Source organism: Acinonyx jubatus, chromosome B3 (genome assembly GCF_027475565.1).
Source record: "Acinonyx jubatus isolate Ajub_Pintada_27869175 chromosome B3, VMU_Ajub_asm_v1.0, whole genome shotgun sequence".
Classification (NCBI taxonomy): domain Eukaryota; kingdom Metazoa; phylum Chordata; class Mammalia; order Carnivora; family Felidae; genus Acinonyx; species Acinonyx jubatus.
In genome coordinates, this window is record NC_069386.1 from 54,050,235 (window position 1) to 54,065,249 (window position 15,015).

General features: G+C 37.1%; 1 protein-coding gene across 14 annotated transcripts in view; it reads left to right on the plus strand.

Moving 5' to 3' along the window:
• CEP152 (centrosomal protein 152) overlaps positions 1-15,015 on the plus strand; it is a 90,721-nt gene that overhangs the window by 59,106 nt on the left and 16,600 nt on the right. For all 14 annotated transcript variants that reach the window (XM_027067210.2, XM_053224050.1, XM_027067215.2 and 11 more), the window contains 4 exons: positions 1,461-1,742; positions 4,371-4,502; positions 8,894-9,544; positions 12,187-12,328. In XM_027067210.2, coding sequence (XP_026923011.2) covers positions 1,461-1,742; positions 4,371-4,502; positions 8,894-9,544; positions 12,187-12,328 — 1,207 coding nt within the window. The remainder of the gene's footprint in view (positions 1-1,460; positions 1,743-4,370; positions 4,503-8,893; positions 9,545-12,186; positions 12,329-15,015) is intronic.

Below are 15,015 nucleotides of genomic sequence, written 5' to 3' on the forward strand. Positions count from 1 at the left end.
GCAGCTTACACTAGTTTTATTTCTTAAAACTTCTCCCCTCTCTTGTCCCTTCAATGCAATTCAGGATATAATGGTTTTTGGAGGGGTACTTTTTGATTCCTCAAAATGAAACCCTCCTCTAATTTCATATTGTGGAATGAGTCAGATGACTCTAGACCAGTCTATAATAACAAATAGATAACCCATCCTGTGGATTAGAAGGAAGAAGTAATGACTGGGCAGGCTCAAAAGCACAAAAAATTACCTCTTTTACCTAAGTAGCAAATGAAATTACTAATAGTTTTCTAGAAAATTAAGAACCAAATTATGATCTTGAAAACTTAGCTGGAAGGGAAATCAATTTTCAAGCTTGTCGAAACTAGATTCTTTGGTCTGCAAGATTGCTATTACCTGGGGGTGTACTACCTACCTAACGGTGGGTAGTAGACCACTGTCCTGTCTTTCAGCATCCCTCTTCTTCATCTCCCACCCCCACCCTCTGCAGCAGTTCATTAATCTAGTGCTCGCACCTGACATTCTTTTACTAATCATTTTTTAATACAGAAATATGTATTCTGGAATATATACATTTATGCCTGTAAAATCTGGATAACACAAAACCAATTCTCTATTTTTACAATGTTGCACATTGTTTTATATTTGAATCTGCTAACCAGTTATTTACCAGGAGGATGAGATAGAGAAGTAATGTTTGTGTGAGACTGTCAGGAAAACATAAACTGCTACACAAGATTGCCATTTCAAATGCAGCAACGCAGCCTGGGACTGTGGTAGCCAGGGAAGCAGTCTGAGAACTCTGGATACCCAGGAGGTGGGAACCAGGAACAGAGAAAAGCAACTTTTGCTGTTTCACAGTTTTGCCTCAGACTGACTGTGTTTTGATCCATCCCACTATCCTGTTGAAATCAGAAAGTTGTCATTAAGACATCCTTCTAATGATGCCCCTCCTTCAATGCACAGTAGACTCAGTAGAATTTAATACCCTAACAAACAAGAGTCTAATGTGTTCAAGTAAGTAAAACTATTTTTAGATCGTGCAGTTTTAGGTTCATTATTTAGACTTAACCCAGTGCCTGCTTTGTGGAAAGCCTGATGTTGATGGAAAAATACATGTTAATAGTATAAATTTTCCTCTTAAAAAAAAAATCATGCCACCTTTGTAGTGGCAATGTCAAAGCTTCCAGAAGGTTGCATCTTGAGAGCAAGAAAGCCTGACCTATGGCGGTATACTTCTATCTCCCATGTGATTGATGCCACGTACATTAGGGTCCAACAGTAACTTTCAGGATTTACTTGAATATATTTTCATTGACTAAGCTTCTAACTCTCATGTAATTACTACAACAATGTCTAGATGGTTTTCAGACACAGCTGTGGTTGCTCTTTTGGCTAGCTATTAATTCTGGGTTTTGCTTATTTGAGTGTTTTTTCTTTTCATACAATTTTTCTTCTGAAAACAGATCAAACAAGAACTTATTCAACAGCTCGAAAAAGAGTGGCAGTCTAAGCTGGATCAAACTATAAAGGCAATGAAAAAGAAGACCTCAGATGGTTGCAGCCAGACTGACCAAGTAACCACCAGTGATGTTATTTCCAAGAAAGAGATGGCAGTCATGATAGAAGAACAGAAGCGAAAGATCCAGCAAGATTTAGAGCAAGAGAAAGAAACAGCTGTCAGTGGGGACCTGAAGAAACTCGAGGTGGAATTAGAACTCAAATATTGTGAAAATATGGCCAAACAGGTAATAGGTTTATTATAGTACAATTATTGGAGCTGCCTATTAATGAAAACCTGTAAAATGCTACCATTGAACTTGTTCATAACTTTATACTTTGAAAATTTTGTGCATTCTAGGGTAGAACCTCTTGGGTTGTTACAAATGTTTCTTCCACTGTATTTCTGTCACAAAGCTGTTACCCCTCAGTTTTTCCATGTATTCTTTATGTTTACAGAGTGTTTGCTCCTCTGAGTTTGGTCTAAGCGTTAGGGTGCTTGAGGTTAAAGGTGGCGGTTTTATAACTGGATGAAGCACATCTCAATTAAGAATCTTTCATACCTAACTTTATAGAACGTACTCCACTGAAGTAGTTATACATAAGCAAACTTAAAGCAAGTGAGATATTAGACAGTATTTGCACTGCAACTCACAGAGTTGAATCTGCAGGCACTCCCCTCACACGGGACTTTGTCTGTAAATCCCATACGCTGCCAGAAAGCGGGGCCGTTGCCTCCCCTTAGAAGCACTCAGAAAGCTAGCTTGCTTTTAACTGGGGCATGTTGTTTGGTTTCCAAGAAATGTCAGCCTGAGTGAGCTGTGTTAATGAAATAGCTCTGTGTTAATGCAATAAAGAGTTTTTGTTGGTTTTATCTACATTATTATAGTGATTCTCAAAACTTTTTTGCTTCAGGATGCCTTTAACACTTTTAAAAACTCAAGACTCTGAAGAGTTTTTCTCTGTGTGGGTTATATCTATTTACTGTATTGGAAAATATAAATCTAAGGAACTTTTAAAAAAACAAGAATACTGGAGCACCTGGGTGGCTCAGTGGGTTAAGCGTTTGGCTCAGGTCATGATCTCAAGGTTCATGAGTCTGAGCCCAGTGTCGGGCTATGCGCTGGCCATGCGGAGCCTGCTTGGGGTTCTGTTTCTCCCTCTCACTCTGTCCCTCTCGTGCTCACCCACTCACTCTCTTTTTTTTCTCTCTCTCTTTTTCTCAAAATAAATAAATACACTTAAAAAAATTAGGAAAATAAAATCTGTAAAAAAAAAAACCAAGAATACTAAACTTGCCTTTGGCTGTCAGAGCAGTGATAAATCACATAGCATGACACCATTGTATTAGTTACACATGCAGGAATAGGCATGAAAAAAATAAAGTGTGAATATTACTTTGAAAATAGTTTTGATCTCACAGACCACCTGACAGGGTGTTTAGTCCCATAGAGGTCCCTGGACCTTAATATTACTTATTTGTATTTACAAACAAAATGCTTATTATGCAGTCTTAAAATAATAAATACCTGAAGTAAAGTTTAAAAAAAAAATGTATTCAGCTTTTGATAAATACTTGGAATTCTGCCTAGTTGTTAAGTTGCTCTACATGATTTAAAAAAAAATTTTTTTTAACGTTTACTTATTATTGAGAGAGAGAGAAAGAGCATGAGCATGAGAGGGGCAGAGAGAGGGAGACACAGAATCCAAAGCAGGCTCCAGGCTCCAAGCTGTCAACAGAGCCCGATGCGAGGCTTGAACTCACAAACTGTGAGATCATGACCTGAGCTGACGTTGGATGCTCAACTGGCTGAGCCACCCAGGCCCCCATAAGTTGTTCTACACGATTTTAGAGGGAATCCTTATAGTATGGAAACATAGGCAAATCTGTGTAATTGTATCAAAGGCATCTTCAGTCAGTTAAATCATTTCCTGAAATGTTTAAGGTTTGAACAGAGTTAAGAAAATGTTCTGTGGACAAAGAGACATGTTTAAGGGTGCTGTTCTGGTATATATACAATTACAGATGTTGTGAAGAAAAATAGCATCATGTAGTAAGAAAGGAAATATTATTAATAACCTTTGGATGAATATAAATTTCTATAGGGGCTTTATCTTTTCCCCATATTTGTAACTCCCTAGGTTTTACCTGTAAATGTATTTAGCATTTTACAAAAAAATTCAGCCCCTTATGTCAACTCTAGTTTTGTATGTTTATATGGATATAGGTATGTGTGTATTTATATTTCAATACAAGGAAATAAGGAAAGGTTATTTAATAAGTGACCTTGTGGTAACCTGTGACAGATTTACCAACAGATCACCCTCATAATTCGTCCAGTCTTATATGTTTGCCTGAATTGCTGTATCACCCTCATTCTTTAGTTGCAAACTCATTACAGACAGCAGGAAAAGTTGCTTGGTACAAGGCTCTAAGCTATATTGGTGCATGCTTGCGTGGGTTCATGTGTTTATATGTATGGCATGAGGACTGTGGATATGGTGGGTGTACTGATTGGGCAGCCCTGACCCCAAGCAGCCTCTCTGCATGTCTTCTCCTTTTTCTTAAGATAAACAGGAATTTCTTGGAAATGGCAATTGGTACTTTGTATGAAGCTTTCCAGTAATGGTATTGGCTATCAAACATTTATAGATTTCTACTTTTTGCGCTGGCATTTGCATGGGACAGTATGGGAAGTTTAGAACAGAAGGATTAGAATCTACTGTTTGGGATCAGGTGGGCTGCTTGAGGTCAGTGTAACGTAGTGCGATATGATGTAAAATACACATGAAACCATAGTTGCTAATTGCGAATGGGATCTTTCTGAAATTTTATACCTCACTTTACTGCCTACTCTTGCAATATCCAATTGCAGGTAGAAACAGCTGTGCAAAATGCTCGTCATCGATGGCTGGAAGAACTACCTGACCTTGCAGAGTATAAAGCACGTGTAAGAGCAGAACAGAAGAAGTGGGAAGAGCAACAAGAGATCACTGTGGCAAGACGGGTAAGTGCTCTCCTGGAAAAAAGCTTGAGGAGGGCCTCTCTCCTGATGTCTCATCTTAGTCCCGAGAATCAGTATCTCCTCACCGTGTTGTGGAAGGATTAAATGCAATAATGCATGGTAACCATTAGCTCAGAGCCTGACTGATGGCATCTGTTCTCATCATCAGGATGCTGAGGGAGAAAGAATGTATTTTAGGGTCTTGAAACTCTCATAATCAGGAAGGTAACCTTAACTGTGAAATTAAATCCTGTTCTGTCTTGCCCTATCTTTAGGAGAAATTGAGAACAGGTGTTTATCTGTTTATTAATAGCTACATGGTATCCTTTTGCATGCTGGGAGTTTGTTTTCCATGCTTTGTCAGTAGTCTTAAAATCTCCTTGGAAAATAGCCAACTCTCCTTACCAGAGAGGTCATGTTGTTTGACCAGAAACATAAGATATTATAATCATTTGCATTCTTCCAATTTATTAGTGTAAACCAGTTCTAATCAAAATGCCAATAAACTGAACATGGTTTTGAAATTTGACCCTAATTCTAAAATTTACTTGGAAAGGACTAGAAATTTTTTAAATGTTCTGGAAAAGAAATAGTAGTCCAACCCTAACACATAATAGAGTATGTTGGAAAGCGACAATTCAGTGTTGAGTCACAAAAATAGAATTTTTCATTTTGTATTACACAGACTTCAGAGATAGGCCCAACTATGAATAGAAATGTAATTGTTTCAAAACAAAGGAATAGGGAATTATTCCATAATAAATGGTCTTAGGATAGCCAGATAGCACTTTGGAAAAATTAAGGTTACCTGTGCTTGCATCATAATAAAGTCTAAGTTGATGAAGAAGTTGAACATTTTTACATGAAAGCATAGAAGAAAGAAATTGAATACCAACATCACTCAGTTTGGGGACAATAGTTGTAGTAGCAAAGATGGATAAATAGGATATAAGAGATACAGTTAAAACATTTTTGCTTTTGTAATAAAAAAAGTGAGAGGATAATAAAAAAAAAGGAAAATAAATGAATTAAACATAAGAAACATTACTACTAATATGTGGTAAGAAAAACAGTACAAATTTATAAGAAAACAAGGAGCTGTGGATAAGTACACCAACAATGTCCAAATATGACAAATATGTACAAATATGAGAAGTCCAAATAGCAAACTTAAAATACTATTTTATGCCATATGTATGTCTTCTTAATTATAATACAAAAAAGATAATAGATTGCAGTGTTAAGTGTATACTATTCTCCCAATATGACAACCATTTTCAAAATAGTATAGGTGACAGACATTGTAAATGACTCATATGTTGTATTCATAATCTTATTCCACGGAATACTTAAATAATTCAGCATAAATAAATCTACTGTAACAGTTTTCTTAAGTTATGTGGTAGTACACAGGTGTTCACTGCATTATTCTCTATACTTTTTAAGTATGCTGAAATAGTTTAAAAGGAAATTTAAGAGGGAGAGAGAGGAAATAATATGATGTACATGTGACTCAGCACTGAAGTCAAGAAGAATAATAAAGTTGGTTAGTATATAGAAAATAGGCAAGAGATTTTTTTTAAGTTTTTATTTTGTTTTTTATGTTTTTGAGAGACAGAGTATGTGAGCATGTCAGGAGGGGCAGAAAGAGAGGGAAAGAGAGAATCTTAAGCAGGCTCCACTCTCAGTGCAGAACCTGACACGAGGTTCTATCTCACAACCTTGAGATCATGACCAGAGCCGAAATCGAGAGTTGGACATTCAACCAGCTGAGCCGCCCAGGGACCCCAAGAGATCTTTCCTTAAGAACATAGAAGACCTGAATGTATGTGAATGCAGAAATACAGGAATGAGAAGACAGTGTGTTGCTTCTCAAACTTTATCAGGCATGAGATTCACCTGGAGGGTTTGTTAAAGCAGATTCCTGGGATTTATTCCCAGAGATTCTGATTTGGTGGGTCTGGGGTAAATCCTGAGAAATTTGCATTTCTAACAAGTTCCTAGGGGATGTGACAGTGCTGGTTTTTAGACCACACTTGGGTGTGAGTAGCACTATTCTAGATAATTATTCAGCCACAGAACATAATGTTAACATGTTGCGAATCCTTGGTCCAAACCAAAGAAGGTGACCTAGGGCCAGTGTCAGTGCATTGGTGGGGGTGTTCTTGGGAGATTAGAGTGATCCATCAAGCTCCGTGAAAATTTAAAGCCGGTTATCCAGAGTCCAGAAGTTGTCAATTGGTTCAGTGGTTCTTAAACTTTGCTGCATATTAGAAAAACTTGAGGATCTTTTAAAAGTTACTGTTGCTTGGGGTGCCTGGGTGGCTCAGTCAGTTAAGGGTCCGACTTCGGCTCAGGTCATAGTCTCAAGGTTCGTGGGTTTGAGCCCTGTATCAGGCTCCAAGGTGACAGCTCAGAGCCTGGAGCCTGCTTCCCATTCTGTGTCTCCCTCTCTCTCTGCCCCTCCCCCACTCATGCTATCTCTCTCTCTCTCTCTCTCTCTCTCTCTCTCTCTCTCTCTCTCAAATAAATAAACTTAAAAAAAAAATTACTGTTGCTTGACTCCTAGCCCCCAGGCTTTATGTTTTAATTGGTGCAGGATATGACCTGGGTATTAGGATTTTTAAAAGCTTGTCAGGTGATTCTCCTGGGCAGCAACTATCAGGAGCCACTGAGTTGATTAATGCTGTTAAATTCTCCTCCCACAACTTCATGTGAGAGGATGCACACCTTTGGTGAGGTTGGGCAGGTCCTCCCGATTCCATGGGATCTGCCACCTCCACCAAGTCACCTGGTAATGATCTCCAGGCATCCATTGTGACAAGACTGTTTTCCCTGAAGGTACTCTTTAAGCATGTTTCACATCACTACTGAATTATTCCGCTGGTAGCGAAAGAATTTTGCTGTGCATTCCTTTGTAAAGCTCATCTTAGTGGGTTCCCTTAGTAAATTTGAAGTAGAGTTCAAAATTTGGATTTATGTGCAACTATTCAGGAACACTTATTGAATAAAGGTGTATAACATGTTTTAGAATTTTTACAGTTGAAGGTGTTTGCTAAGATGATATAATAGTTGGAAATTTAGGAGACAGATACCCTATCTCAACATCCAGAGCATATATGTATACAGTACTGACTTTCAGCAGCCACCGCTGTCCAGGCCAAGCTTTTGGAGATGCCCACTTCTTTCAACACTTACATCCTTGTGACTTGTTTGAATTTATAAAAGGGATTCAAGGTCATTATCCAGTCTGCTCATTATGTAGATAGAGACATTAAGTGTGAAAGAGATTAAGTGACTTTTCTAAGGCCATCTAGCCAAAAGTAATAACCATATAATATTTATTGAGTCCTTATCTGCCAGGCTCTGGACCAAGTCCCTTAAATGAATTTTCTTTTGTCACTTAACCCTAATGCAATGCTATCAGGGAAGCTTTATAATTATCCTCATTTTATAGATGAGGAAACAGAGTCTCGAAGGAATTGAGGAATGGGCCTGTGGTCCCACAGCTGGTAAGTTGTCTCTAGCAGTTTGTCCCCAGAGCCTGTTCTGTTAAGCACCTTGCTGGGCTGCAGTCAAAGGTAGGATTAGAGTTAAGCCTAGGTGTTTTGATTCCCTGTGACATTTTGGTTATGTATTATTACTGTGTGTGATCTGCGAGTCTTGTTATTCTGTTATAAAAGACAATTAGATTAGTGAAAAAATGACTTTTTTCTGTCTAGTATTGTCATTTAATGAACTTCTCTAACCACTGTGATGCCATTAAAATACAATTATGTTTGTCAGCACGTTATGCAGGTATGTGTTATATTTCTAAGTAATAGTAAGATTTCTTTATGAGGCTGCTTTCGCTTCCAGCTATTATATCATCGCTTCATGTAAAAGATACTTCATTTGTCCTGGGCTTAGGTAAAATTTGAGGCTCTGTCTGTGTAAAACTAATATGAATTTTTCCCCTAAAATTAATTTTGGATAATTGTCTAATTATAATTTTTTGGAGTCAGTTTGAATTTCTAGTTCTCCATCAAGAAATGGATGTCTTTTACTTATTTATTTTGTAAGTTTCTTTAATTATTTTGAGAGAGAGAGGGAGAGAGAGACAGAGAGAATCCCAGGCAGACTCCTCACTGCCAGCATAGAGCCCTATGTGGGGGCTCAAACTCAGAAACCATGAGCTCATGACCTGAGCCCAAACCAAGAGTTGGACACTTAACTGAACCACCCGGGCACCCCCAAGAAGCTGATGTTTTTAAAATACCATATGACCTAAAATACTAGGTGATCTAAAATGGAGAGGATCTTTGAGTATAGTATATTTTAGGAACAATGTCTTATCCCAAATAGTTATGGGGAGATCATAAAGAATTTTAAATGTACATTGTTCTGCCTTTTAGATATCATTTGCTATTTCTGAAGCTAAAGAGAAATGGAAAAGTGAGCTTGAAAACATGAACAAAAATGGAATACCTAGGAGGGAACTGGAAGAGAAGATTCATTCTCTTCAGAGAGAGCTTGAGTTAAAGAGCGAGGAAGTCCCTGTGGTTGTCAGGGCTGAGTTGGCGAAAGCCCGGAGTGAATGGAACAAAAAAAAGCAAGAAGAAATCCACAGAATTCAAGAACAAAATGAGGAAGATTACCGGCAATTTTTAGATGATCATCGAAATAAAATTGACGAGGTGCTTGCGGCAGCTAAAGAAGACTTTGTGAAACAAAAAACTGAACTCCTTCTTCAGAAGGAGATGGAATTGCAAGCATGTCTAGACCAGAGTCGTAGAGAATGGGCTACGCAGGAAGCCAGGCGGATCCAACTGGAAATCTATCAGTATGAGGAAGACATCCTAACTGTACTCGAATTTCTCTTAAAGGACACCCAGAAGGAGCATGTCGGTGCTTCAGAGAACCAGCAACTTTTGGAACTCGTGTCGACTTGTTCTTCAAAATGGGTGTCTGTGCAATATTTTGAAAAACTAAAGGCCTGCATACAGAAAGCATTTCAAGATATCCTCTCCCTAGCTACAGAAAATACCGGCTCAGAATGGGAAAAGGTATGTTCCTGATAAGTGGAAAGAGCTCTTAATAAGCATCAGAGATGATTGTAGCAGTTGCCTATGGTTATTTTTTCCTTTCTTCATTTTACAGTCTAATAGACATAAAACTTGTGTTTTTACCAGTGGCTTAACAACTTTTTGTAGGAAATCCAAAGGATTTCATTTCTTTTTGCCAAAAAAACTTTGCTTCTTCATAGTGCCACAAATATGAGGCAGAGCTTTTAGACTCTAGACATCTTTTTCCTAAAAAATATATGCTGTTCTTTGTAAGGGCCTGAGCTTTGAGAAACTGAATAACTCTCATTCCTATTTTTGTTTTTTGGGCATGACCACTTCAAGAAATATGCATCGTATTAAACTAGAGTTTCTTAAGAGCTTCTAAAGAGTTTGGAAGCATATTTCTTACCCTCAAGGAATTTATGTCACAAAGGCAAAAGATGCCAACCAAGTACAAAAAAAGATGTAGAAATAAGCAGTCAGAGGTATGGCTCACTCACACGATACTCTGAAGCCAGTTTACTTGGTGTACTATCTATGTGTGTGTGGCATGAGTGAATTGTATTCTTTTAGTTGTCTAAGTAGTCTCTGACACCAGCTTTTAGTTTCTGTGGAAGATCTGATAAAACCAAAGTCTTCCTAGCTTATGATTAAAGAAATGAGGTATGGATGAAAAATCTAGAATAATATCGTAGGTATTGTGTTTAGCCGATTTCAACATTTGGAATTAGAGGTAGAAAACATTCCCAATATTATAAGGTTTGTCTGAATGAAGAGACGTAAGAGTTAAGTTTCATTAAGATATCATGATTAAAGATTTTCAAGGCCAGGATTGAACATTTGGTATTAATACTTATTGGAATGTGTTATAAGCTGGGGAAAAAAAAAATCTGAGTTCTAATCCCCACACTTGAGGATAACTAGTCTGTTACCTGTGTACCTCATATACTATAGTTGCTTGTCTGAAAAAGAAGCTAGGCCTTTCCACATCCTAGATTTGAGATAGTACAGAATTTTACAGCCATAGCTTACCCAAATGATTAGTCTACTCCACCCCAGTCCCCCAAGTAGATACTGTTATTCATGATTTCACAAAGATGTTACTAGTTAAGAGTTGCTTTCAATGTAAAAATAACTGGGCAAGATCACTTCCCATGAATAATGCTTATACTACTTTACTGAAAGTTTTTGGAAAAAATAATTAAGATCAGAACTACCTACAGCAGGTTTTAAGCATGAACAGTGGTGGGGAAATCATGTTATATGCTTTCAAGTTTGCTTTCCTGAAAAGATCATCTCTGCTGTAAAAATCAGGAAAATATGACAGCTTTCTTCTACTATTAGTATATAATCAATCCTGGGGTCTCTGTAGATGGCTTATGATTGTGCAAGCAGTGTCAAGGTCATCTATATGACTTAATGTAGTTCACATGTAGGGACAGAGTCACATAATTTGGCTAAGAACTTAGACTTTTGCAGTCTTTGTTGGGTGGGTTCAGATTCTATTCCTGGGGAAAGGGAATAGTAGGCTTTGAAATGCCCACTCTGGCATTAGTCACCAAAGAATTCTTGATCTTCTGCTGTTTGAGAGCTAACTCAGCTCAGGACCTTGAGGTAGAGCGATGATTTTAGGCAATGGTGATAAGTTTGCAATATGGGTGCCATAAATATGAAGAACTGTGAATTGTAATTGGTAAAATTTGTCATTTTTAGAACTGCTTATACAAATTAAAATGGGAAAAAATGATCAATAAATATAAAACAGATCCTCATTAAAATAACTAAGATGATCAAAAGTTTCTTAAAATGGAGAGGATACAATGAATTAAAAATGTATTTCCAAGAAAATGAATGCCTTATCGGGATACATTAATATAACAGGTCATAATGGAAAAGAGAAAAGAGAAATACCAATTGGAACAGAATTTTCATACAAGTTTAAGGATGTGTGTTCTGTCTTTTCTTACCATCAAAGTCAAGTTAGAATTAAGACCAGAAGGTTGGTGTTCCTGCGTTTTCTGTCATCTTGGCTTTTCTCCAGTTATGAGCAGAAACTGGAAACACTGTCTACCTTAGGGTTCAACTTTTATTACTCCTTCTGGCCTCAGCGTCATTGCCTCTTGGTGTTCACATTTTCTCTGTAACTACTCACCTCTGCTTCTGTCATATATCGTAGGTAGGTTTCCTAACAGTCAGTTAAATAAGTTTCTTCTGATCAGAATCAAGGCTTGAAGGGTCAAGCATGTATGGTGTATTTTAGGTAATTAGACAAGGTAGCTTACTCAAGATCACCTGCTCTGTTCCTTTAGGATTTAGTATGTCCTGTGATTTGATCACATAAACTATTAAAATATCTTAAACTCACATATATGCAAACAAAAACTATATCTCCTATCTGTCTCCTAGTCGGCCCACCAGTCCTCTGTCAGATAATGGTCTAATTTGAAAACTATGGCCACAGCAGACTAATTCATAGTAATGACAATATTCGTGTAACACCCTAAGAAAAGTACTGGTGATAGTTTAGGTAAGAGTTTTTTTCAGGCAGTGTTACCTTTTTATATTTTTAATATTAGCATTCTAAATAGAGAATTGCTTGAAGATTTTTACATGGCATTAACTAGGAAGATCATCTCTTTCAGAAAAATTTGGCCAGGACCTCTAAGGATCCCGACACAGAGGTCACTGGCAGAGGAGACCCTGGAGTCCTGGCAATCCTTCCTGCACCTACTTTTGGACACTGCGCTCAGTCCTTGGCCTTGCAAGAAACAGAAGCAGAAGCTGGTAATGGGATTTTATTCCTACTGGTCTCCGTAACATTCGTAATCACAGTTCCAGAGGGTTACTTTAAGAATACAAGGAAATCAAAGATGTGTATAGCTTTTTTGAGTGAACAAGTGGGTGATACTACTCCTACCTAATCTGTGTCTTCTCCCTAGATTTAATTTTGCATTTGGGAAACAAGGCCACTTTAGACCCTTTTAATTCTATCTTTTCATGGTCTTCCCTCCGTTCCTAAGTAGTTCTTATTATAAGGAGAATAATGAGAATTTTAATAGAATAGTCATGTTTTTATTCTCTGGCTTTATTGAGAAATCACGGGTTTCACATTAAAGAATTGGCAAATAACTGAGACCTTTTTGTTCAAATTATTGAAGCTTATTTCAACCATTTTTTAATGGAAATCTTTCTGAAGAGGTGTTTTCTGATTTATTTGTGAATTTCTTGAGTGTAGGAGTAATGTTTTGTCTCTTCCTCTCCAATACATGGCAGAGTGAATGGCACATAGTTTGTGTTCCTTGAATGTTTGGTAGATTAAGAGTTTAACGTTTCCATGATGACTTAGAGTTTATTATGAGAATGAATTTTGTACTGTACCCCCCTGACCTATTCAGAGCTCACTAAGGAATACTGATTGAGCTTACATTGCCTCATCACTGAGAATTTTGAGTCAGGAACTGACATACCCTTTATTCGCTCCATTCCTTTTTAAGATAATGAGATCTTGTAGCCTGCTCCTTCCCTCCACCTACACACACCCACTCTGTTTCTTACCTGCTGTCTCCATTGCAACCTGGAAAAGAACTAAGAATTACCAGAACAATTCATATGTACTGGGTCAATGAACTTAGTTTCCACAGTTTTTAATTTAGTAGGTAATGTTACCAGAATTGTAGAGGATTTCTGCCTTTCCTAAGAAGTCAGTTGACTGTTATTTTCCTCATCGTCCATAGACCCTTTTTCCTTTCTAGGTTCTAGGTGGTTGAGAACATCTTATTGTTAATTAGGTGTATGGGAATACATCCTTAATTTGTAATTTGTATTTTGTTTCTTTTCAGTGTGATTGTGTGTCTGTTGTTATATTTAGAAAAACCAGAGAATTCTTAAACATTTTATAAAATGGGTAGAAACAAGTTTTAGATATTATTTGGCTTTGGGAAGTCCTATCAGTGTGAAAGAAATTAATTTTTACTTAAGACAATCAGACTACAAAAGATTTTCTTTAGTCTTTGTTCCCTAAAAACAAACACATTAACAAATTCATTAGAGAGGACTACCACCATTGTTAACTGTTTGGTCATAGCCTCCTAATATCTTATCATTTTTTTTAAGTAAGTTCAATATTATGAAATACTTTATACATGCAAAGAAAATATGTGATGTGCATGCAAGTTATGAAGCCTAGCAACCAGGAACCCACCCATTTGGCTTAAGAGCTAGAATATCACCAGTACCATTGAAGATCCCTGTCTGTTTGACCACAATCCCATCCCTGTAACTTCCTTACAATCCAAGGTAACAAATATTTTGATTTTTAAAAACTATTCTCTTGCTTTTCTTTATGTTGTGACCAAAGGTAAGTATCCTGAAAAAGTTGTTGTTTTGTCTTTTAACATTATAAAAATGGTTTACTATTTATTGTAGTCTTTGTAACTTGCTTTTTTCCACTTAATATCAAGCTTCTGAGATTTGTCTGTGTTAATGCATGTAGCTCTAGTTTATTTATATTGCTGTGTAGTATTCCATTCTGTGAACATACTACAATTTATTCTGTTGTCAATGGTCGTTTGTCTGGTTTCCAGTTTTACAACAGTATCTTAAATTAAAAATATAAATGCCTTGTATGGCACCAATGTGATGCTTTATGAATTCTTTGATGTTCATGGACATAAATGGCACCATTTAAATGAAACTAAGTCAGAAAAGAGCTAAGAATAATTTTGTTGGACCAATGATTTTACATCAACATTTGACCCTGTGTCAGTTTGTGTTTGTGTTCCTACTTAATTATATCAATTGCGGTAATAGTAATCTATTTTTTGTATCATTTTTGTGTGTTATTTAATTTTAAGAATTCTTTGTATTACTAATAGCAATAGCTGTTATTTACTACATGCTGACCTGTGCCAGGTACTGTGCCACACAATTTTTATAAACGTATACATCCTGGCAGTTTTATTTTTATTTTTTTAAAAACTTACTTGGAGAGAGCAAGAGAGAGTATGCGCGCACATGTGAGTGCAGGAGGGGCAGAGAGAGGGGGAGAGAGAGGATCGTAAGCAGGCTCTGCACTGTCAGCGTGCAACCTGATGCAGGGCTCGAGCTCATGAACCGTGAGATCATGACCTGAGCCGAAATCAAGAGTCGGACACTTAACCAACTGAGCCACCTGGGTGCCCTGTCCTCCTGACAGTTTTACATCTTTTTTTCATTTGGAGACAATTTTAAATTTACAGAAAAGTCACAACGTAAAAATAGTTGCAAATAGCACTCACATACCCTTTACCTAGATACATATGTTGATAATGTTTGACACTATTTTGTGCTCTTCTGTGTGTGTGTGTGTGTGTGTGTGTGTGTGTGTATGCGAACATTTCATTTTTTTTCCTGAACCATTTGAAGATGTTCTACATATTGTGCCCTTTTACCCCTAAATAATTGTGTATTTTCAAAACATGTAGTAAATTTAA